Genomic DNA, 24,303 nt, shown 5'->3' with positions numbered 1-24,303 from the left:
CAAAAGTGTACACATTAACTCATTTCCTTTACAGACCAACCCTATGAGGTAGGTACCATGATAGCCCCATTTTACAGCATGAAAAACAGAGAAGTTCAGTAACTTGCCAAGTGTCACACAGCTAAGAGAAGGCAGAGCTGGTTTCCCACCCCAGGCAGTCTATTTTTGAGCCCGTGCTTTCAGCACTACACTCTACTACCCCCAGTAACACAAGCCTATTCTAAACATCAAAACATCAAAACTAAGCGTTTCCTACCTCCTCCCTGCTTTGCAATGATCTCTCCTCTCTTCAGGGCATTACTTAGGATTTCTAAGGAAATCAGGAAGAAAAAAAAATTAGCCAAATTCCTCTATGGAAATAGAAATTTATCACAGATTCCAGAGCAGGACTACTACTAATTAAAAAAGGAAAGGGGGAGGGGTTGAGAAACACACACACAGACAAGGTCATTTTACTGGGAAGCTGCAAGAGTCCTGACGACGGGTCAGATGGCAGGGCCCATGGAGCTCCAGGCCCAGGCCTGCTCGGGAGGGCCTCTGGAAAGAGGCACCCGTGAGCTGAACTCGGTAAGTCACAGCAGGAACGGGGGGCCAGCAGCCCAGTTTTCTAAAGCCGGTCCAGACCCTCAGGACTCGCAGACTGAAGAGCGCACTCACCCGCCCATTTCCAGTCAACCCCTCACAGGTACTCTTCAACAAACTGCTGTAGCTACACTGAGAGCCCAAACCATAAAAACCAGCAGTAACCTTGTGCAGTGCTGGAAGTTCGTCCCAGTCCACAAGCCAGGCCAGGCAAGGCGGTAGCCAACTGAGCCCACCAGCCCTGCGTGGAGGGAGCTACATGTGATGGTGACCAAATGACGGACGCCACCGCAGGAGAACAAACCCCAATATGCTCAGCTGTCCAAAACAGCAATACTGCTGCTTGCTTGCTGGCGGTTCAGAAAAACCTATTTTAAGCTAGTGTTAGCGTTTCAGTTTCTTCTGGGTCTTTCATTATGTAAGAGAGACCTGTCCCCACCCTCTCACTGGTCTTGAAGAGTACTAAGCAACATGGACAACAGCCATACAACACATCTCATATTGTGACGAGGAGACTGAACCCTCGCCCTGCAGCTGTTTTAAGTGTTACAATTACCTGCTAAAGGAAGGGGGCGGGAAGGTACACCAAGAAGCAGACCTCCCACCTGCAAGCAAGACCAGGGCTTACTCTTGCATGACGCCTGGGAGCCTGCTCTGTATGCCCAGGCCTGTGGTTTAGTTCCTATAATATCACATGGATCAAACCATTCCCTGCAAAAGACTTCGCAGTCGGCCCACTGCTGATTTGAAGAGAAAGACCAAATTATTTTCACAAAGGGCATTCACAGGCCTCTCTGCTCTGACTCTCAATTTTAATCTGTTCTTCCCATCCAAGGTAGACCAACACCTCCAAGCCTCTGCAACTGACTCTGTCAGCCCTCTCTATGGGCATGGACCCTTCTACCATGCTGAAACCCAGCCCTCCAGCGTGCCCTGCAGTTACTGCATCATCTTCCTGCACCCCCACCACTTCTACCAGTCAACTAGAGTGGTGCTTTTATAAATCCTAACACAGAGAAAACAAGAGCCTTTGTGTGGTGCTCACATGGTTGCCAAGAGCCCAGGAGCCAGCATCTCCACGGCTCCCTCAATTAGGTCACTTCTCCGAGTTGACCTGTGGCGCTGCCCTGAGCCACTCTTAGCATTACTCCTAGGTGACAGCACACTCTTCAAGGTCAAGGATCCATCTACGTCCCTGCAGTACAAAGTACAGCTGTCCGTACAGAGAGGTAGAGATCTACTGCCTTGACAGGAAGGGACACCGAATGGCACACCAAAATGACCTGTCGAATAAGCCACACAGGAATACAAGGCCAGAAACTGAATCTGAAAAACCACCCAGGCAACTCCTCTGAAAACCTGACTTCAAAATTTGCTTTGTTACAAAGACCGTTTTGCTAACTTGGGTCTGATCCTAAGAAGCAAGAGAACAAAAGCTCTTTACTGTTGCTATGGCCACTGTGGGAAGGCTCAGGACAAACAGGATGCGGTCTCAATCAGAGAGAAGGCCCAGAGGAGCAGGAGAGACCGAGGCCGGCAGTGGCCATTCTGTATTCAGGTCGGGAGAGGACAAGTTTCCTGGCACCACACAAGAGGACCTCAGCAGGCCACCTCCTTCCTGGGCCACCACAGGACCTGGGGCAAAGCTGACAGCCTCGTCAGAGCTGAGAGGTACCCAGAGCAACAAAGGATCAAGGCTCAAGAGGAGGAGAAAGTGCCTGAGGGAGCAAAGTCATGTGCCATTTTGTTCTCATCTACAAATTAGTATTTGCAGTCAAACGACAATAACTAATTTTTTTAATATCCCACCATTCCAAGACACAAAAACAAAGACAGTTATGGCAACAAGAAACTTGTAACTGACCTAATCACTTACCCCCAAATTCTAAAGCTCAATCTAGAATAAAGCAACAGTCATAACAAGCAAGCCAGGAAAAAAATCTTGACTACCAGTCAATGTCGATACAAGAAAAGTCACTCAACTTTCCTAACCACGGTCAGGGGGGTAAATGAACCAAAGTTCAACCGGCTACTCTGAAAGAAACAGTTCTTAATAATTCCTGATTTTCATGACGTAAACACAGAAGACTGGGTTCCTGGAGATAAGCTGCAGAATGTTGAACCCTGTCTCACTGATGACAAATTTTCTAGGGCCTTCATAAATTCTAAGAATACAGCTCAGCTCACACAAACTAGACATAAAAAGCTTACAATTCTCACACATAGCCCAAGGTGTCCCACAGAGACAGAGGCTGAGCACTCTGAGGCTAGGACCTAGCAGCCGCCTATCTGCTCAGGATGATGTGCCAGTGAAGATGGGGAAAGGGGGCATGTGTGTGGCGGGGGGGAGTTATCCACGTTCTAAATCTCCTGAGAGAAACAAACTCTAGAGCCCATGAATAGCCAATCTCCTTGTTCCACGCTAATTAACAGAGAAGAATTAGGCTGACAAATTCTTAGAAACATCTAAGCTCAAAACAGGGGAAACCAACTATGGAAAAGTAAAGAATACACTGCTCTACAAACTAACCAAAACTACATTTAGATGGACCCAGTACTCAAAGTCTTCCAACATTAGGAAACTTCCCTGGTTCACCAAGAGCTCTTTCACATGCAAGAGCAAGCACACCCTCATTCAACTGGAACCCTACAGGCCACTGGACTAAGGAGACTCACACCCCCGCTGAGCCTTGACAATCTTCCCCATGACTAGAGAGCCACAACCTCACATAAATACAGCAGTCTTAACTCTGCAGCAAGAAAACACCTTATACCAATGTGAAAAAAGCAGCCATTTGAAAAGACTAAAACAATAATAGTGCTGCTGCTGCTATCAATAAAAAATTCAAGGACCAAAAGTTTGTATCAGGTCTAGAAAACATACAATTTTTTAAAAGCCTTCAGAAAAATAGCTGACTTGCCTAAGAACCTCCCAATATCAGGGTGAGCCTGCACCCCTGGAGGGTTGACCCTGCCCACATGGGGTCCATGGGGCCTTCTTACCCATTCCTCTGCCAAGGGGCTCTCCAAAGCTTCGAGACATTCCCATCTGCTTTCTGGCAAAGTCTCTCTCAAATCCTCCACCCCTGCCACGCTCCATCTCTGTGGAGAAAAACATTACCCTCGGCCTTTCCAGGAATGCCATTATGTTTTAGACATTAAACCCCAAAACTATAGATACACAACTACCAGCAAGTCAGCACGTTTAGTTTTCTACAGGAAACCAGTATTCATCCTCTATTCCTTAAAAAAGCAAGTCACCACAAATGAATCCCTGAAAATACCCTACCTTCAGTCCACTGAGATGTAACTTCCGCTTACATCACAATCACACAGAGAGTGCACGGAGCACCCACTCCCGCAGTAGCTGGCGTGGGAAGACTACAGGAGAGCCTGCCCAGGTTACACACAGCAGCAGCAGCAGCTACCCGCTCTGGGGCACCCCCTCATGCTTGCCCAGCCCAGGGCCTTTACATGTGCTATGATTTCATGGACTCCTCATAACCAGCCTGCACACCTGCATCACCCTCCACCACTACTGGCCCCAAAGTGAGGCTCAATGACTGAGAAACTGACCGATGTCATATGTTCCATAAAGAGGGAGGCAAAGGCTGGAACCTAAATCCAACACAGAAGTCCACGGTCCAGTCACCAGCACAAGAACAGAAAGACACCTGTGGACAGACAACACAACTGCTCTTCCAATAACTGGAGCAGTTTGATCTATATAATGGGGTTTGGGAACTTCATTCTTCTACACTGACTGCAGGAATACTTATTATTTTTTCACAACGTCTTCTAGAAACAAAGGTCTTAGCTCCTGTGCAGGAAAAGCCCTGCCACTGCTGTCACCTGTTTGAGAAACCCTTTCAGGATTCCTGTCATTCACTACTTCTTCCCTTGTACATTCCTCTAAAGCAAGACAGAGTGTGCATCACACTGTCTCCTTTCCATATTGAAAGGTCCTTGGAAAATCTGGTTTATTAATTTGCTCCTGAGAAACATGAGGTGTACAGGTGCTATATAATGGATGCTTTCTATTGCACAATTATCAAAAATGCAGCTGGAGCCCCTATACTTTCAATGAAGCAAATGAATGCATTACATATTTATAAACATGGAAGCAGGCCAGCATTATGAATTAATAAGATACAGCAGATAACAGCAGTGGACTTCAGTCACAATTTGAATCCACCCCACTGAGCGTCACAGGTTGGTGGCTCGCTATCTGCTAGAAATACATCTAACTCAAGCAAGCCTGTGTATGGTAGGCAGAACAGAAATCCCAGAGTGGTAACGGATGGGAGCTCTGCCGTGCACCTTTAATCCTTATCATAAGCCCATGAAGAAGGCAACATCCCCCAACAAAGAAATCATATGCAGGCATTAACGTGTTGGCAAAGGCCTCAGAACTTATCTTCCCAAGCACAGGGAGCACTATACAAACTCCAAGGTACTCTCCCCAACACAAAAAGGAGAGCAAGAGTCAGAGAAAGAAGTTTCACTGTCAAATACTGCATCAAACCAATCACTGCTTGATATGTAATGACCTTCCCATAAAAAAATGTTTGTATGTATCCTAAGATTTGACCCTCACTGGCTGGTTGACTGGCCCTGAGAATCTGATCTCTAACAGTCTAATGTCAGCACCCGTGACCATAATGGAATGCATCATGATCATCAACTAAACATTAAGAGTTAAATCTGACACATCTTTATTAACTTCTCCAGTGACTGAAACCTTCCTTGGACCCAGCGCCCAAGGGCTCTGAAGCCAATTCAACTCAAATCTCAAAAGAGCTCCAATGCAGGAAACCTCCAACTCTCTGCTGCAGAGGATGGAGGAGGACGACTCCGAGTCTGGATCTGGGAACATCCAAGAACACAAGAGCAACAACACATCCTCCACTATGGCTCTTCAAGACACTCAGCACTTGGAACCTTGAATCACCAGGCTCACAAGTGTAACTGCTGAATTCCATTGGCCAGGTTTCCCAAGACTTAGTCCCCATGGCTCAGCATAGGCCCACCCTCATTTCCATCAACTTCTAAATCATATCACTCCACTCCTCAGAGCAACAACCCAAATCTCCTTTTTAATGGTTCATCTGCTCTGAGCAAATACTTCATCAAGCCAGACTTCTCCAATTCTTACTTTTTATTAAAAATCCCATGCACACATGAGCTAAAGACAAGCCTGAAAGTACACTGGAAACACAAACCTCTGTTCCTTCATTTCTTATTATTCTTCCTAAATCTTTTTATCATCATCTAGAACAAGGTACTCCATGAAGAAGAAGGGCAGCTTATTCAACAGGAATCTGTCTTTCCAGTTTGATAGTTACTATCTATCCTAGTAAGGTTCTTACTTGCTCTATACAGTCTTCACATGGTATGTTACACAGACCAGCAAAGAAACATTTAAACCGAAATCCTTACGTGTATAATAACTGAGTTACTTTGCTGTATAGCAGAAATTAACAAAACATTGTAAATCAACTATACTTCAATTTTAAAAGTTTAAAAAAAAAAAAAAAAAACCCTCCAGCCCCAAATTCTTAATAACTTCTCATTCCACAAAAGTTAGTAAAACAGCAGCATTCCCACAGCTGTGGGTCACAGAGGATTTCAGAAAGACTCTCAAAAGCAGCAAGATCTTCATGGCCCTCTATAGCCCTATTTGGGGGAAGGATAGGGTGGGAGGGAGTGGTGTCTATGTTGGAGACAATTCTAAAAGGCAGGATCTCAGATTAAGAGCCAAGCTCTGGAGTCAGACAGCCTGGGTCCACATTCCATCATTACTAGCCATGTGACCTTAGGCAAGTCACTCTGGGCCTCAATTTCCAATGAAATGGGGATAACAGTACCTACACATCATATGGTTCTTACAAGAACTAAATGAAATAACAGTTTTATCATTATACTTGACATAACTATGTCTCAGTTATTAAGATGGGAGGCCTGTAAGATTTAAACAGTAGTACACCAAATTTCACATGATATAAATACAAAATTAAACAAATGCTGCATCCACTCCCAATTTGCAGACATCAGAGCAGATGATCAAGCCTCACCCAGTCCAGCACTCTAGGGGAGACAAGTGCTGGAGGCCACAGGAATGCTTTAAAGTTTTTAAAGTTTTATTGGACAATTACAGGGAAGATCTGAAACAGAAAACCTCAAGAGTTTAGTAACTAAGAGAATGAACACTTGCCTACCATTAAATCTAGCTTCTGGAATACAAACTATTTAAGGCAATTCAAAGTTATCAGATTCAGCACAAAAGTGGGAGGGTGAAATCACTTATTAAAAATCAGTCTGCTGCCTAAAGGTCACCTAGAGCCAACAGACAGGAAAGGGTAGGTAGGCACACAGAGCTTACCGTTTATTCTGCCCATGTTCATCCCAGATCCAAATCGACCCATGTTTTCCATACCACCACCAAAGGGTCCTTCCATGCCTGAAAGAGACATATTTACATTTTAGCAGCAGCCTAACAAGACTCAAAGTGAACAGGAATAGAAAATGTTTTCACAAGTTTCACCTAGGGCATGTGCTGCCAAAAACTTACCAAGTCTTAAGGGCTTTTGGAGAAAAAAGGCTAGAGCCCTTACTTAAAAATCACTATCTTCAAAAGGCTGATCTGATCCAATCCAGTCAATGAACAGACAAGCAAAGAGAGACCCAGAGAGATGGAGTGACTTGCCCAAGGTCACAGAGCTAGTCAGTGAGAAAGCCAGAACCAAAAGCCAAGTCGCCCAATAGAAGGATCAATGGGTAAAAGTAATCTCTAGACTTAAACTGTTTGGAAACCCAAGTGAAAATTTCATGCAGGGCTTAAGAGAAAAGCAAAAGGGAAGAAAAGAGGGGAAACCATACCTAAAAGTAGTTACATTCATACTTCATTTGAGTTGTCTTACCTCCCATTTTATTTATTCCAAATCCTATGCCTTCCATTCCCATTCCTTAAAAAGAAAAAGTCAATGCAAACTAAAATTATGTCAAAGCCGTAATGTTTGAACTTAAAAAGCACAAGAAATTCCAAACAGCAAAAAATATCCCTGACTCCAAATATAGTTTGTCAAGGGGGAAAAAAAAATGGGGTAGGGGCTCTTCCATTTCAACTGACAAACTAGTACATCCCAAGAAAGCAACTTATGCCTTTAACTAAATAATCATCCTGTGACTCAAAATTTGATAGTGTTCATACAGTTTCACTAAATGACCAAGTTAGACATGAAATGTTAAGTTTTAGGAAGAGTGTAGGGCACATTCACTTTTTAGAAGCTTACTTCAGGGAACAGAAGTACATTTTAAAATCTCCTTTAAAGGTAAAATTCTCTAAGAGCAGTTCCTAAAAACACTGAGGCTTCCCTCTCCTCAACCCCAGACTCTCCTCTGAAGTGTCAGGTCAGGGGATGTGGTGTTCAGATCAGTAAAGCCACCTGAAACACTTTCTTCAGCCCCAGAGCTTAATCTGGGAGGGAGACAAAGGAAAAGCAGAACTGACGGTAGCAGGGTTGAGAGTATCCATCTTGCAATTCAAAGAACTGCAAGCAAGACATAAGTCTGAGGCCATAAAAACACAGTATGTTTAAATGATATGAATGCCTCATTGCACAAAAACACCAAAAAGTGAAGTTTAAAGTTCATTCTACATGTCAAAGCTTTAATCGTTAGCTATTGCTTTTCTTCTTAAACAGGCCTAGGAGAGCTATGTAGTCATGCGACGAGGCCCTCCATGTCTTTCTGCATCCGACAATGCCCCTGCCTCAAGAAGCCCTGTAAACACTAGGGGACAGCCCACAGGCATCTGGGTGATAGATGGTGGCAGTGAGGTGGTCCCAAGATCAGGAATTTCTGTCACTAACTGATAGTGTGACCTTGAGCAAGACCATCTCTCTGGCTTGCCTCCTCTTATCCAAAGGCTTAACTGAGTATCTCAGCTCAGAAGGACTTGTGAGGATAAAATGCAAAGCACGAAAGTATTCACTTGGTAAAAATGCAAAATACTGCCTTAATCAAAACGTTAGTTAGTCGCTCAGTCGTGTCTGACTTCTTGTGACCCTCTAGGCTCCTCTGTCCATGGAATTCTTTAGGCAAGAATACTGGAGTGGGCTGCCATTTCCTTCTCCAGGAATCTTCCCGACCCAGGGATTGAACCCATGCCTCCTGCACTGCAGGCAGATTCTTTACCGTCTCAGTCACCAGGGAAGCCCAATTAAAATGCATCAAAGATAAATAAGGAAGGAATTAATTTTGTCCCAATATGAGCCTCATTCCACTTGAACTACTCAATGTCCAATTATCCCAAAAATTATTAAGATAACTTTAACTTCCCCAGAAATCCCCAGTCAAGAGGCACACTGTACTTCTCACCTGCAGGTCCCAGGTTGCCCATTCCAATGCCTTTATTCAAATGGTTGGCATCAATAGGCTGCCCTCCTGGTCCTAACCCCATGCCAATACCACCAAGTCCATCTGAAAGGAAATGAGAAAGTCAGAGTATTGATTCTACTTCCTTAGGAAGCCCTGACCCTAAAAGTTAAAAAGACCCTTTGTTTACTGTGTAGTAGCTGTTACACTCGCCCCACCGCCCATCTGCACCACCAAATCCAGGGCCTAATCCATGATTCAACACTGATGCATTTGGGAGCTCTCCCTTTAAAGGCATAAGCTCTCCTAAAACAACAGGGACTAGAATGTGTGATCTATATAAAACGAGCACAACTAAAAATCAGTTCACATGAGAACTACAGAGAAGATCTGTGAACAACAACCCACACAGTGACAAGTTGTGAGCACCTACTTGTTTCCCTGAATAGTGAAATGAGAAATGTTTAATCAGAAAAGGCAACTGGAGACCTCACAAAGAAAGCAGCACAAATATGCCCAACCCTCATTTCTCAACCTGGTGACCCAAAGGACTTTTCTCCGGAAAAAACAATGTGATAAACCAGCCAATTAACACATTGGGCTTAGGCTATTCTCTGACTCTGCTGCAGGTGGTTTGAGTAATGAAGCTAGTGTATCCAAGGAACCCATCTAGTACCCAGAAAGCTTCCTGAGCCAAGGACTGCACCCTACCCACAGAATACAGGCCGATCTCAAAACAGCCAACGAGGCCTCAGAGTGTATGATACTTCCAATGCTCTGGGTGATTATGGCTTAGAGGCTAAGACCAGGTGAGATTTTTAAAAATAGGAACAAAGTTCACTTAAAAAAAAAAACAACATTGACAAAACAAAAAAACAACAGTTCTCCAATTTTTAATCTGATAAAAACCGTGTTCTGAAACCGCACATAAACAGCAGCAAGAGCTCACCAAGGTTACTTACTCCCAAAGCACTGAAGTCAACCTGAGATTTTCTGGGGAAACCAAAAGCCACAGATAATGGGCTCCCTGGAGCCCAGGGTGCCAGTCTGGCGGCCAAGCAGCCCTCACCTCCTCCTCTAGGCACAAAATCAGCAAGAGCCAGCACCCTGTTCCTGGTAATTACCGTAAGAGACCACACAGATTATGACAAGGAAATGGGGTCCATCTCTAAATAATGCTAACTTTCAACAGATTACCCATCTTATATTCGTGAAACCATGGACTTCCCCTCAAACATCTGTCTCTACTATGCTTCTATAATCCTAAACTGCAAACAAGAATTAGTATGCTAGTCTAGGCTCCCATTCAATTCAACCTCTGATGGCTAAGCATTAGGCATGAGCCACTGCTCCAGACAGGAGGTGGCCCTGGCCGGCCCTCCAAACACCTCAACCCCACAGCCTCACGTGAGGAAAAGTCCTCTCTCACAGACACCAGCTGGTCTGGCCCTATCCCAAGCCTCAGTCTGCCTCCCACAGGCCAGCCCTGCCTGCACTGCTGACACACAGCCCCTCAGGCCACCACAAACCTCCCCTCCACTGCTCCCTGTGCTCAGGCTCCCTGCCCTTCTGTGGGCTCACCCAGGATGACTTCACTATTACCCGCTCTTCCCACCTATGCCTTCCCTGCCCCAGGATGGACTTTCACCTGGATGTCACAAATAACCCTATATAAAAATTCTGACTGTTATACTTCACACACCATAAACTTCACCCTTTCTCCAGGCCCTGGCAATCACAATCCACCTGTCTTATGAACTCGCTTATTCTAGACATTTCCAATAGACAGAATCAAATTCATCCATACTGTAGCATGTTACCAGTACTTTGTTTCTTTTTTACAGCTGACTAATAGTCCACTGTATAGATTTACCATGTTTTATTTACCCATTCATCAGCTGAAACCATGCAGTCGTGAATATCTGTGTACAGGTTTCTGTGTGGGTACAAGGTTTCAGCTCTCTTGTAGTGTACACCTAAGAGTGGGACTGCTAGGCCATATTGTAATAACCAATCTCTTCTGAACCCAAGTGCAAGCTGGCTTTCATTTTTTTTTGCAGTTTGTTTCTTCCCAGCTACACCTTCTGTGTCCTGGGCTGCCTGCCTCACCGCAATGTAATCCTAACAACCCTTCCTTTATTGTCTCTCTGCTTATTTTTCACCCCAAAAAAATTTATAAGGAAACCAATCTTTTTGAATGTTTTGCTCAAGAACAGTCTAGATAACTGCAGACTGACAGCCCAAGTTCAAATGTAATTGTAATTTTCTGGTTAGAATATGTTAAATTCAAAATCGTAGCCATAATAATTGAGACACTTACGGGGAAGTTGTTGTGGACGCTCAGGAGGGAAAAAATCTCCCTTTGGTAAGGCCCTCTCATCCTGAAAGAGAAAGTGAATAAATCTCAGTATTCCCTGCAGCACTGCCAGCATCAGCAAAAGCTGGAAACAATTCCTACCAACAGAGGACAGATCAGAGACATGATGATACACCCATGCCACGGAAGAACATGCCAAGTATAAATAAAAGAATATGGGGGAAAAAAAAGAATACAGGAGAGTTGCGATCTTTCATGCAAAGGGGGAAAGATAAAAAATAAACGTTCACGTCACTGTGGAGGAAGAATGGGACCTGGACACAAAGTAAGAGAAAGACTCTCACACTCAACTTTTCATGTGTTCTGACTTTTGAATCACATGAAAGTGAAAGTCGCTCAGTTGTGTCCAACTCTTGGTGACCCCATGGACTGTCCATGGAATTCTCTAGGCCAGAATACAAGTGGGCAGCCTTTCCCTTCTCTAGGGGGTCTTCCCAAGCCAGGGATGGAACCCAGGTCTCCCGCATTGCAGGTGGATTCTTTACCAGCTGAGCCACAAGGGAAGCCCAAAAACACTGGAGTGGGTAGCCTATCCCCTCTCCAGCAGATCTTCCCAACCCAGGAATTGAACCGGGGTCTCCTGCATTGCAGGTGGATTCTTTACCAACTGAGTTATCAGGTGAATCATGTGAAGCAATTATCTATTCAAAAAACTAAACTGAACGCTTAAAGGAACAAAACAAATCCTTAATAGTTTCTTCTGTTTTCTTCCTGACCTTCAGTCCTAACTAGATGACCCTCAGCACGTTCCAGTCATGCCTGTATTAATCATTAATACTGTTATCTTTGGCATCTTTGGCACAGCCACAGCTGGGCTAATGTTTATACTAAAATGCTCCAAAAGAACTTTAAAGGCTTTCTGAATCAGACTTCATTATGTTTACAACAGATAGGATGCTAACCAAACATACTTTTAATACTCTGAAAATTGAAACCTATGTATATAACCATTCTCTGAAACCAACCATTTGCTCAAGCAGGATACAGGATACTCAAGTGACTCCTGATCATGCAAAGGAAAAAATATCTGAAGAGCTGCATGAGCAAAAGTTATTGGTTATTTCTGTCATAAATTTGCTCAACATACTGCAGACTCTGACTCAGACTGATCCATAAATAGAGCAGAATGGCTATGTGCATGTACACTCTTAAATAATCCCATGTTTTTGCTAACCTTATTTGAGTATATTAAAGAGATCCTTGGAATTCCCTGGTGGTCCAATAGTTAAGAATCCACCTTCCAATGCAGGGGACACAGATTCAACCCCTGGTCCAGGAAGATTCCACATGCCACGGAGCAACTCAGCCCATGAACCACAACTACTGAAGCCCATGTGCCCTAGAGCCTGTGCTACACAATAAGAGAAGTCACTGCAATGGAAAGGCCTGTGGCCCACAACTAGAGAGTAGCCCTCACTCCCAGCAACTAGAGAAAGTCAGTGTGCGGCAACAAAGATCCAGCAGAGCCAATAAATAAATAAAAGATCCTATTAACTTACCATTTTCACGTGCATTGGTCTGTCAAACAGCAGCTGGCCATTAAACATAGCTGATATTACAATTAAGGCTATTTCTTGCAATTCTAAAAACACGCATAGCACGAGAGAAATACCCAAGAGAAAAATACTCCAACTGCTGCCACCAGTCCCTCTAAGTAGTGAATTTATGAGTAATTTTGATTCCTGCTTATACTTTCAAGTATTTGTTCCTACAGTAAACATAAAAGCAACAATAAACAAGGCTCAAGGGGATAAAACGAAACCTCTGCTTACTCCTTAGGTGTGGATCTTCATTCAAAAAACCTTAAAAAAAAAAAAAAATCTTATACTTCTCACTAAACCATTCTCCTCTTAAAAAGCACTCACATTAGGGACTCCCTCCATGGTCCAATGGTTCAACGTCATGCTTCCAATGCAAAGAAAGCAGATTTGATCCCTGCTTAGCGAACTAAGATTCCATGTGCTACATGAACGCCCCCTTCGCCCGCCACCTCCCAGCAAAAAAAACAACAGCACTGACATCAGTTTTCCTAGTGCATCCAATAAGCCCGGTCTTCTAGCATGTTTTGAAGTACTGTGTTTTCTGGCTAATATACTCAGTGACAATCTTACCAGAGTTTAAGATCAGTGTTCCTGTGTGGTATCCTCTCTGTGGTCACTCTAGAGTGAGCAGCCTAGAGTCAGAGAGGTGCTTTTTCCAGAATGTCAATCCACTGGAGAAGACAGGCCCTGTAAGGATTTACCTCTCCCTTCAAATCAGACCCTCTAAAAAGAAAACCCTGGAGAAGACCACCCATTGACATGTGCCCATTTTCGAACCATCGCTTCTATCTACACAGTATTGGACTCCCGTAATAATATCCACAGTAACATATTCTCAATCCCAAAGAAAGGCAATGCCCAAGAATGCTCAAACTACTGCACAATTGCACTCATCTCACATGCTAGTAAAGTAACGCTCAAAATTCTCCAAGCCAGGCTTCAGCAATATGTGAACTGTGAACTTCCTGATGTTCAAGCTGGTTTTAGAAAAGGCAGAGGAACCAGAGATCAAATTGCCAACATCTGCTGGATCATGGAAAAAGCAAAAGAGTTCCAGAAAAAGATCTATTTCTGCTTTATTGACTATGCCAAAGCCTTTGACTGTGTGGATCACAATGAACTGTGGGAAATTCTCAAAGAGATGGGAATACCAGACCACCTGTCCTGCCTCTTGAGAAATCTGTATGCAGGTCAGGAAGCAACAGTTAGAACTGGACATGGAATAACAGACCAGTTCCAAATAGGAAAAGGAGTACGTCAAGGCTGTATATTGTCACCCTGCTTATTTAACTTATATGCAGAGTACATCATGAGAAACGCTGGACTGGAAGAAGCACAAGCTGGAATCAAGATTGCAGGGAGAAATATCAATAACCTCAGATATGCAGATGACACCACCCTTATGGCAGAAAGTGAAGAGGAACTCAAAAGCGTCTTGATGAAAGTGAAAGTGGAGAGTGAAAAAGTTGGCTTAAAGCTCAACATTCAGAAAATGAAGATCATGGCATCCAGTCCCATCACTTCATGGGAAATAGATGGGGAAACAGTGGAAACAGTGTCAGACTATTTTTGGGGGCTCCAAAATCACCGCAGATGGTGACTGCAGCCATGAAATTAAAAGACAGTTACTCCTTGGAAGGAAATTTATGTCCAACCTGGATAGCATATTCAAAAGCAGAGACATTACTTTGCCAACAAAGGTCCGTCTAGTCAAGGCTATGGTTTTTCCTGTGGTCACGTATGGATGTGAAAGCTGGACTGTGAAGAAGGCTGAGTGCTGAAGAATTGATGCTTTTGAACTGTGGTGGTGGAGAAGACTCTTGAGAGTTCCTTGGACTGCAAGGAGATCCAACCAGTCCATTCTGAAGGAGATGAGCCCTGGGATTTCTTTGGAAGAAATGATGCTAAAGCTGAAACTCCAGTACTTTGGCCACCTCATGCGAAGAGTTGACTCACTGGAAAAAGACTTTGATGCTGGGAGGGATTGGGGGCAGGGGGAGAAGGGATGAGAGGATGAGATGGCTGGATGGCATCACTGACTCAGTGGATGTGAGTCTGAGTGAACTCCGGGACTTGGTGATGGACAGGGAGGCCTGGCGTGCTGCGATTCATGGGGTCGCAAAGAGTCGGACACTACTGAGCAACTGAACTGACTGAACTGAACGTATTTTCTCTAGTCATGTGTACATACACGTTCACTTGTGTCTGACTCTTTGAGACGCCAAGGACTGTAGCCCATCAGGCTCCCCTGTCCATGGGATTTTCCAGGCAGCAATACTGGAGTGGATTGCTATCGCCTCCTCCAGGGGGTCTTCCTGACCCAAGAATCATACCCATATCTCTTGCATCTCCTGTACTGGCAGGTGATTCTTTACCACTAGCGCCACCTGAGGATCCTCTAGTAACACAGGAAATGCTAATACACAAAATTACCACTTCCCCACACAAACCTGCATTACTAATACAACATTTAAGCCAAACTAAATTCACTAAGTTGAATTCCAAAAAAAGGATACATATAGCTTGCACGGCTTCAATGGACTGTTCAAAAGTAACAGTGCCTATTCCACGACTTTTTCCGTCTTTATCCTCAAGAATGTCTGCTCGGACCACCACACCAGCCATACTAAAAACTTCCTTCAGTTTCTTCCAGCCAACTTTATAATCCAGCTAATCAAGAGAAGAGAGAGGCAAATCTCACTGTAAACATTTTTACTACATGAATGTGACATGCTTTGGGTAGAAAACAAGCATTAGAAAATGTTACAAAAATAATGTCATAAGCCTATTTTAACTACTATTTACTGAATAGTAAAGTCTTTTCTCTAAAGTAACGATTTAAGTCACCTCATTCCTTTCAAGGTAATGCTTATTTTGTGAATACTAAAAAACTTTGCTCCCCATTTAAGGTTTACCATCATCCTCCCCAATCCACTTTTTCCCTTTGCAAATGACAAAGGTTTATTACCATACACCCAGACGTAACAAGAAGGGAACATCAATATACAACCTCTGTTCATATACTTTACCCGGCACGTACTCTTACAAACACAAGCAGAACTCAGTAAACATGCCCCAACAGGACCATGGGTCAAGCCTGTGTGACTTATGACTACTGTGGTCATTAGGGGATAAAGCCCATAACCCTCCTTTAGCTCCCCCACCTCCCCACCCCCAGCTCAAATGTCAGAGCTACTGTTTTAACTCATTGACAAGACCATCTAAAGCAGTAACTCAAACTTTACGAAACAATGTGTCCATTTACTTACATTTGCTACAAATACTGTGCTTCCAAGTCTTCCAGCCTGTAATGCATGGATAATCTCATTTGGGATGTTAGGATTATTTAGGATACTGGGTGGGATATTAATCATTCCTGGGCCACCTGGTCCCATACCCATCCCACCAGTCGTAGCCATCACCTTTTGCATTGCTCTCCTGGCATGTTCACCATCAGGATCCTAAAATAAGCACAAAAGGGTTATATTTAACTGACCCAGTGACAATTAAAACCAGCTCCAACAGTTAAGTGATGTTCCTAAAATTTCAGATACTGAGAGGATGTTTAGAAACCATTTCTCAAAATCTGTAACAAGAAATTCAAATGAACTAAAACCAAATTGCCAGGCCAGGAACAATTCCAGCCAAAAGAATGAGGAAGAAAGGAAGGGTATAAAATTTAGCTCTCAATTTGAACTAAGAAAAAAACAAAAGGTAAAGGGGTGGATGAAATGATTAGCCAGAACTTCCAGGTTGAAATAAGATCTTCAAGGGCTTGGTATAATTGAATTCTCACTAATTCAATGAGGTTTTATAATTTGTGTAAACCCCATTGGTGATTTCCCAAAAGTTTGAAAACACAGCTCTAAATCACCAAGGTTATTTACTTCATCCTTCAAGAATTCAGGTATTCAACTCATGAGTAATGTGTGCAAAGGTTCATGAATCGCTGGTGTTTATTCTTGAACTCTGCTGTTTTGTGTGCCACCTTCACATGAGAGCACTCAAGTCCTACCATGCTTCCTCTCTGGCCTCTGTGTACTTACTGACCTTCCTTCAAGAGTAGGAGGTAAAAATAAGTCAAGGAAGGATTGAATTAACCAAAAACCTCCCATTTTCATTCAGGGACAGAAGACACCTGATTTGGATTAGCTACGAAAAAGGACTCAAACACATTTAACAAAAAAAGATGAGGATTCAGACTGAGTAAAACTGCAGATGTAGAATACCTTAAAAACAAACACACACACAGTAGAAAACCATGGGCTCAGTTTGAGTGGCCAAACCAAGGCAGGCTGGCCTAAGACAAACCACAGGTGTCAGGAAGGCAGCAGGCAGTGGCTCAAGACATGTTCAGCCACTATCCCAAAGTTCTTATGGGAAAGATTGCTGAAGCCTGCGACTGACCCTCCTCTTTACAAAACAACAGGACGTTCTGCTCTGTAAAATGTCACCAAGGACTATGTCTGTCTTTTCCTATCTCCAAACAGGGACAACTCGACAACTACAGATGGTATCCACAGTGTTTCATGAGCTTACTTCTTTGACTTTCAGTGGTCTTCCACTCAGACTATGCTTGTTTAGAACTTCAGCAGCTTTTTTCATGCTCTCTTCCATCTTGAATTCAACAACACTATGAAGAGTCAAAAGGAAATGAGTGAAACCAGTCCTACAGCTAAGAAGGTTCAATTGCCAATAAGTAATGAGACAATACTTACGCACATCCCTTTGGAAGAAGCCACAGACCAGTCAGAAGAGCAAGAGGGGGAAAAAAGAAAAAAAAGTAAATTTCAGTGACAGTTATAAATTAAAAGTATGATTTTTGTAACAGTTTTTAAATTAACCCTTCTAAGGGGAAGCTGACAGAGTGTCTTGCCTGGCCTTCCTTATTAAGAGCTCCGCTCCTAGCGTCTCCTCTCTTCACATTACCAGCTTTTGCACTAGTGCTGCTGAAGTTATAATGAGCAGACCTAATTCAGGTTCTCCAAGAAATCACACAAACTTTAGATCTGCTTCCCTCGGCACTCAATCAATTCCTTGTCATACTCCTCCTTAAATCCATCCCTTCCATAAATTAAGCTCATCCTTTTGATTATTCTAAGCCATTCTATTGCACGACAGAAAATAGTTAATTTTCTCTTTAAACGAGGCCAATTTTAAACGTTCACATTTTATTATTTGTTTTACAATTTACTGGCACAAAGGCAACTTTTCAGAATCTTTGGTTCACACAACTTTCAAATTCAGCAAACAACCAAAAGTAACATTTTCTAGACAAGAACACACGTTTTACATTAATATACCACCGCTAAAATTCCATGCATAATTCACACACAGCCAATTCCTCTGTTAACAAAGAGACAATGCTGCTCTTGGTCCCCAGTTATCCAAATTGGGCATCCAAAAAGAATACCAAGAAGCTCGTTGGCCAGCCATTTGGAAAAGCGGGACTCCAGTTGGCAAATCCCCTCCCACCCCACTCGGATGTTTGGCAAACCAAACATAGCTACTGTAACATGAGCACTCACTGCCTTCCTGATTTCATTCGATTCCACGCCACCATACAGTTACATTTTTCATGTAGTAAATCCACAGAAGAAATTCTCTCAGACACTTACCCTTGACTTTCCTTCAGCGTCCATTAAGAGCTCCACGTATGTTACCTCACCAACTACAAATCAGTTTCCAGACGACACATAAACCAAGGGAGAAAAGCCAAGAAAACAATGGGAATTTAGAACAATCATCAGCAACCTTGTATGGAGCCTCTGCCTTATAAGAAAGCCCAGAAACACTCCATGTTCTCTAAACCGCCACACTAGGCATTACAGGTGTGCAGTAAAAGTAGGTGAAACTTGTTAACAATATGTCCTTGATTTTCCTCCCACCTCAAACAAGCTATTTCCCTGTCTGAAATGCTCGTTCATGACTACAGGCAATCCAAATCTACAGGAAAGAAGTCTGCATGATTCACTTTTGGGAAGAAGGAAGGAAAACACTTTTACACATACACTGACTGCTGAAAGCAGGTAAACAGCACACTAAATGCAATGCCACTGAATGAGCTCAACTGTTCACTACAAAGATGTGTACATGTATATGCTCAAAAGGCGCACACACAGCGTGGCTGGCTACAGGAGTGTGCAACCTGTCCAATCGCATTGGGCTCTGCTGAGGGCCATGCACATAGTTAACGCTCTGCTGCTGTCTTGAAATGCTCAGTAGTTTTTAAATAAGGGGCCTGGTGCTTTTATGTTGCACTGGGCCCCACAAATTCTGTGGCTGATTTCTGCACACAGCACTAGGCTTCATAACTATCACAAGCAGGATGTATAACTTATCCATCACAAAACCAGAGCAGCATCTGCATTCTTTTCAATGAATTAAGCCAGGCTTTATTCTCACTGCTCTCTCAACCTTCTCACTACAGGACACAGATAAATGCAGACTTAGAGCTCAGTTGGCACCTCAAGAGCTACAAAGACTCACTCAGAAGGCTAGTCGACACAAAAGGGGAAAAAAACAAACATTTCCAAAGAACCCACAGATTTTCCTCCAGGTTTGGATTGCCAATTCATGACCACCACAACCAGATGTTAGAACCCACCAAGACAACCACCAAAATGGCTGCTGAACTTGAAGATGGCACAAACACACCAAAAAAGCCTAGAAATTTTAGTGTTAACTTGGAGGAAATAACAACTAAGCAGACTCTCCAAAGTCAAGAAAGGGCTTTTGTTTCAAGAAATATTTTTTTCATTTTCAGGATTATTCTTTATGATGATAAAGCCTCCTCTCACTCAGTTTTCAATTTGGTTTAGCAGTACAAAAATAAATCTCTTAATGGCCCCAAGTCTTGCCTAGCCTATTCCTTTGTTCAAAGGATATTAAAATTATAAGGATTTTTAAATTAATATACCACAAAAAGACTTAAGTGCAAAGTAAGATTAATTTTTTTTAATTTGAAGAGCATACTTATTAGTAATATATTTGCATGGCAGTGGACAGGAAGAAGGTCAAGGATTCAAAGTTTAAATCTATAGCCTCACCTCCTTTGTCCTTTCCTGAAATATTACAGACTACACCAGCACTTTGCACAAAACAGGAAGGAAAATCGGTGCAAAGAAAAGAAATTAGGATTATTTCTAAAGAAAAAATTAGGAGGAACTGGTTTAGTTTAACTTTTGGATTATGCACAACTGAAAAATGATCACAGCCAAGGAATAAATAGTCATACAAATTGGCTTTCTGTCATCCTTACAAAAGTAAAGAAAGTCCAAAAATGCTGTGGTCATTCTTGAGGCCATGTTAAAAGCCATTTATTTCAATAGCAGCAGCCATTTGAGGACCAACAGCCCTTGACTCCACGTTGATGAAAATGTCAAGTTGTATCAAGACAGTGAAAGAGACCCCATCCCAAGTTAACCTCCTAGAACTGAGACTACTACCTAATAATCTTAAAAATAAATTTAAAAATCACAGTATCTAACTCTGACAGCTGTAACCATGTTGTCAGAATTCAAATACTGTTGCATTTTTAGAAGTTTCTAGTTTGTGCCTATAAAGACACTGATTTATCAAAAAGTTGTCACTGCAACCCAGAAACCAAGCAAGTCTAAACCAAACCTTTTTCCATGATCATAACCATTTTAACCAAAAGCCAGGTTTAGAAATTAGGACTTTGTCTACTTAACATTCTAGAGACAGCACGAATCCAACTTCAATCCTCTCTACCAATAACTCTGCTTAAAGGGTTCTCTCTTCCCCAAAAGGTACAGCTGCTTATTAAAAATTATATTTAAAAGACCTCCATCCTCAGTTTAGCTATAGGTCAGGCAAGTCTTGCGGTTCTACCATGAGTAGCACTGTTTCCATAATAACCACGTTCCTCATAAATTCATAATTTTCTGATCTCTACCCTGAGAGACCACATGAATTCAGAGGTGTAAGCAAACCACTGTTAGACAATCTGCAACAGTTACCAATTCATACTTCTCTACAGGAAGATGGTAACAAAACCTTTAAAAAGGTCACCTCTCCTTTAGTTTTACATTATTAAAGCAAAGGCCTGTTAAGTACAGTCAGTGCAACTATTAACACTTTGAAGGCAAAATGTGTCAACTATTCATAGTCTAGTCACATTCAATGAAATGAAGTTTAAAAGAACAAATCAACCCAAGCACAGAAGTTAAGGCTGTGAGGCAAAGTTAACAAACTGGCAGTTTCAAGTCTCGTAGAGATAGAATCTGCAGGTATTAATGGAAAATACTGCTGCTCCTCTTGTTCCTGATCATGGATGGAATCCATGGAATCCCAAGAGTAGATAGACTGCTAAAACAAATTCTACTGCAGCTTTAAACATCAAAGTTTCTGAATGAAAAAACGAAGTCTTTGAAAAATTGAATGCCAAATGTTATTACCTACCTTTATTTTAAAATGCTCCAAGAACTCACTGTTAACCAACATTTAGGTGGATTATTCAAAATATTACCTCAAGAATAAAACATGATGAGGATAAGAAAATGAGCAACTCCCAAAGAACTCAGGTAGTCCCTTGGAGCTACTCTGCTCTAACACTCCTGCGCATCTTTGTACCAAAGTACAGGGGCTAAAGCTTCACTGAAGAAAACTCGTAAGTGAAAGGAATAAAGGGGGTGGGGGAGGAGCTCAAAACCATGTTATCAAACATTGTCACTCAGCCAATGCTCAGGGAGCCACTCTAATGGAGGGGTGCACGGGGAAAAATGCGTATTTTAACTTGGAAAGCGTGTTTCTTTGCTATACAGCTAACTTGACACATAGCAAAAAACATTATCCGATACAATGAATATTCAATTCATGGACAAGTTAGAAAAAATGATTAAGCACATTCTTGCTGCTAATTCCACACAGCAGAACACTGCCTCTCTAACTTGACCGAAACCCAACAAGTAAGACAGGCAGGCTGTACTGTTAAGGTTCGATCCAAGTACCCACAAATATGAATGCTGCAGCAGCAACAGACCTTTCCAAAAAGCAGGCTGAATATCCAACAGAGGAAATCATAAAGGAGTCACAGACTTGGTATTTTTACCAAGGGATTTTTACTTAAATTGAAAATAAAGTTCTGCTCTGCAGACTCACAATGTAGATTATCACTGAGAGCCAACAGACTTACTATTGGACTATACTTGCCCTCTGGGCCTCAGTTTTCTGTCAGCTGGAATTTGAAATTTACTTAAAGTGACGCATTCAATAAAAACAGAAGGATTAAGTGCTTAAGAAATCCTTGCTTACACAAGTTAAACTGACTGCTGCTACCCTTGAGATTGACTGAGAGTAAGCTGTACCGCTGGCCTTCTGTCTTCCTCACACTGCGCTCCCAGCTCAGTCCTGCCAGGGTGCAGCGGCCCCACCTCCAGGCTGCTGGAGAACAGCTCAACTATGAGCTTTCCTTGGGCACACAGGACTTCTCTAAAACGGTGCATAACACCCTTCAAGTTTACAATTCCCAAAATCAATCAATCACCCTTTGCTCACAGAAGTCTTAATTTTTCGCCCAGACCTTACAGTCAAACACTCTTGAGATGTTCGTGTCTACCAGTATTTGTCAAGTGATGAAAACCAGGCAGTTGTGAGACTGTTCAGTCACTTGCAAACCTAGTCTGGCAGTCTCCAATTCAAATTTATCTTACATTGGATTTCAGTTTTTGTTTCAATCCACTCTTCAGTGTTCATGGAGTCATATGTTCCACATAATATCTCCATTAAAAATAAGCATGATCACAGGGACAAAGGAAAACATGAGGAGCCAAACAGGCTGGGTAGGGACTTTTACTTAAATTGAAAATAAAGTTCTGCTCCTAGATACACAATGTAGATCTTCTTGAGCCAACAAAAAACCTCTCTGCACCTTCAGGACATTCAGAGCAGGAACAGGGAAGCTCAAGGAAGGGTGAGTTCAGTTCTGTGGGCTGTTTAATCCATCTCTCCCTGAATGGTTTATGATGCAAGAGGGGGCAGCGGAAGCAGCCTGGCACAGAAGGAAACAAAGCTCTCATACCTCTTCTCTTTAAAACCAGCAATGCTGACTGCATGACACTGCCACCAAACAAGCTTTGTGATCCCATCCAGGGGAAAAGGCACCAGCGGCCTGTTCACATAAGACATGCATTACTAACAGGTGCTCCGAGAATACTATTAAAAGCTAACAGAGAAGATACACCTGGTGTCCGAGGAGCAGGAATTAGGGAGGAGTACATGATGAGAAGGCTGTTAAAAGCTAACAAACAGAGAAGATATACCTGGTGTCCAAGGAGCAGGAATTAGGGAGGGGTACATGATGCGTGATCATCCTTAGAAAAAAGCTCCTGTCTTGCCATCTCAAAGCTACTGAGTTCTGAGATGCAGCTATTATATATTATAGGTAGTGCTGCAATGACAGAGCACTTTTCACATCTCTAAGCCGAGGACAACTAATTCTAGCCATCTCACTAGTTTTCTGAAAACAACAGGGGTATGATTTCATCAGGAACAGACCTTAAAATACAGACTGATAAAGAGTGGTTGGATCACAACAGCCCATTATTGTGGTTTGCCCACTTCAGAGACTGTCCTGAGAATAATACTTTTAGACTGTAAGAGCCTCTATCCCCAACTTTTTTCTCCCCTGTGCAATAACAAGTCTTCTAAAACCTTAAAACATTGCGACAGATTTTAAGAATATATTTCAGATTTCAAATAATCATTGAAACATATTTTTGTTTACCAAGACATGAATTAAAAGTTTTAAAAACCTCAAAATGAAAATAAGAACATTTGTACTTACATAAACAGTAATTTTCTTTTGACTTCACATACTGAATATAAGATTTACCATGAAAAGATTACCTTTCTCTTATGAATCCCTTTATCCACAATCCAATACTGCTAAAACTTAATTAAACAGAAAGGTAATTAATTTAACCTGTACAGGGGAGCGCTAAACAAGAACATTTTAAGGTTTATTAAAAATAACTGATTTACTGCACACCTGTAATTCTAAATTACACCACCAAAAATACACTGAAAGGGCTGAGCCAGGGCATTCATAGCAGTATGCCAGGGGAATATGAGAACCAGTTTGGAAGTATCCGAATAAACCACCAGGCTGGCTCCACACTTAATACAGTGCAAATAGGAAGTTGAGGTGAACTGCTTCTACATCCAGAAACGTCATGGCTGCTGCTGCTGCTACCAGCTTTAAGGCTCCCAAAACTGAATTACTGAATGGTAAAGCAGTAAAAATGTCACCTACTTTATCCATCATGTCCCAAAACTGGTTCACACACTCCTAAAAATGGAAAATAATTTGGCCTGCAATCTCTTACAAAGTTCTAACAATTGCATTTTCAAAGCCACATTCCTGGTTCTTGGAACTACTATACCTTATTATCAATGGATGTATCC

General features: G+C 42.4%; 1 protein-coding gene across 6 annotated transcripts in view; it reads right to left on the bottom strand.

Annotated features, from left to right (window-relative positions):
• HNRNPM (heterogeneous nuclear ribonucleoprotein M) overlaps positions 1 to 24,303 on the bottom strand; it is a 40,015-nt gene that overhangs the window by 5,180 nt on the left and 10,532 nt on the right. The window contains exons 3-14 of one of the 6 annotated variants that reach the window (XM_005890716.3): positions 18,495 to 18,547; positions 17,595 to 17,602; positions 17,416 to 17,509; positions 16,299 to 16,337; positions 16,146 to 16,181; positions 15,393 to 15,546; positions 12,835 to 12,884; positions 11,279 to 11,339; positions 8,962 to 9,063; positions 7,503 to 7,547; positions 6,965 to 7,042; positions 257 to 310 (exon numbers count right to left, since the gene is read on the bottom strand). In XM_005890716.3, the coding sequence (XP_005890778.1) occupies positions 257 to 310; positions 6,965 to 7,042; positions 7,503 to 7,547; positions 8,962 to 9,063; positions 11,279 to 11,339; positions 12,835 to 12,884; positions 15,393 to 15,546; positions 16,146 to 16,181; positions 16,299 to 16,337; positions 17,416 to 17,509; positions 17,595 to 17,602; positions 18,495 to 18,547 (774 nt within the window). Of the gene's footprint in view, positions 1 to 256; positions 311 to 6,964; positions 7,043 to 7,502; positions 7,548 to 8,961; positions 9,064 to 11,278; positions 11,340 to 12,834; positions 12,885 to 15,392; positions 15,547 to 16,145; positions 16,338 to 17,415; positions 17,563 to 17,594; positions 17,603 to 18,494; positions 18,548 to 24,303 lie in introns of those variants that run through there. The other 5 variants (XM_005890715.3, XM_070373785.1, XM_070373783.1 and 2 more) reach the window with 5 other exon arrangements.

Source organism: Bos mutus, chromosome 7 (assembly GCF_027580195.1).
Source record: "Bos mutus isolate GX-2022 chromosome 7, NWIPB_WYAK_1.1, whole genome shotgun sequence".
In the NCBI taxonomy this organism is placed as follows: Eukaryota; Metazoa; Chordata; class Mammalia; order Artiodactyla; family Bovidae; genus Bos; species Bos mutus.
Note: the sequence above shows the minus strand (reverse complement) of the source record. Positions and strands in the feature narration are given on the sequence as shown.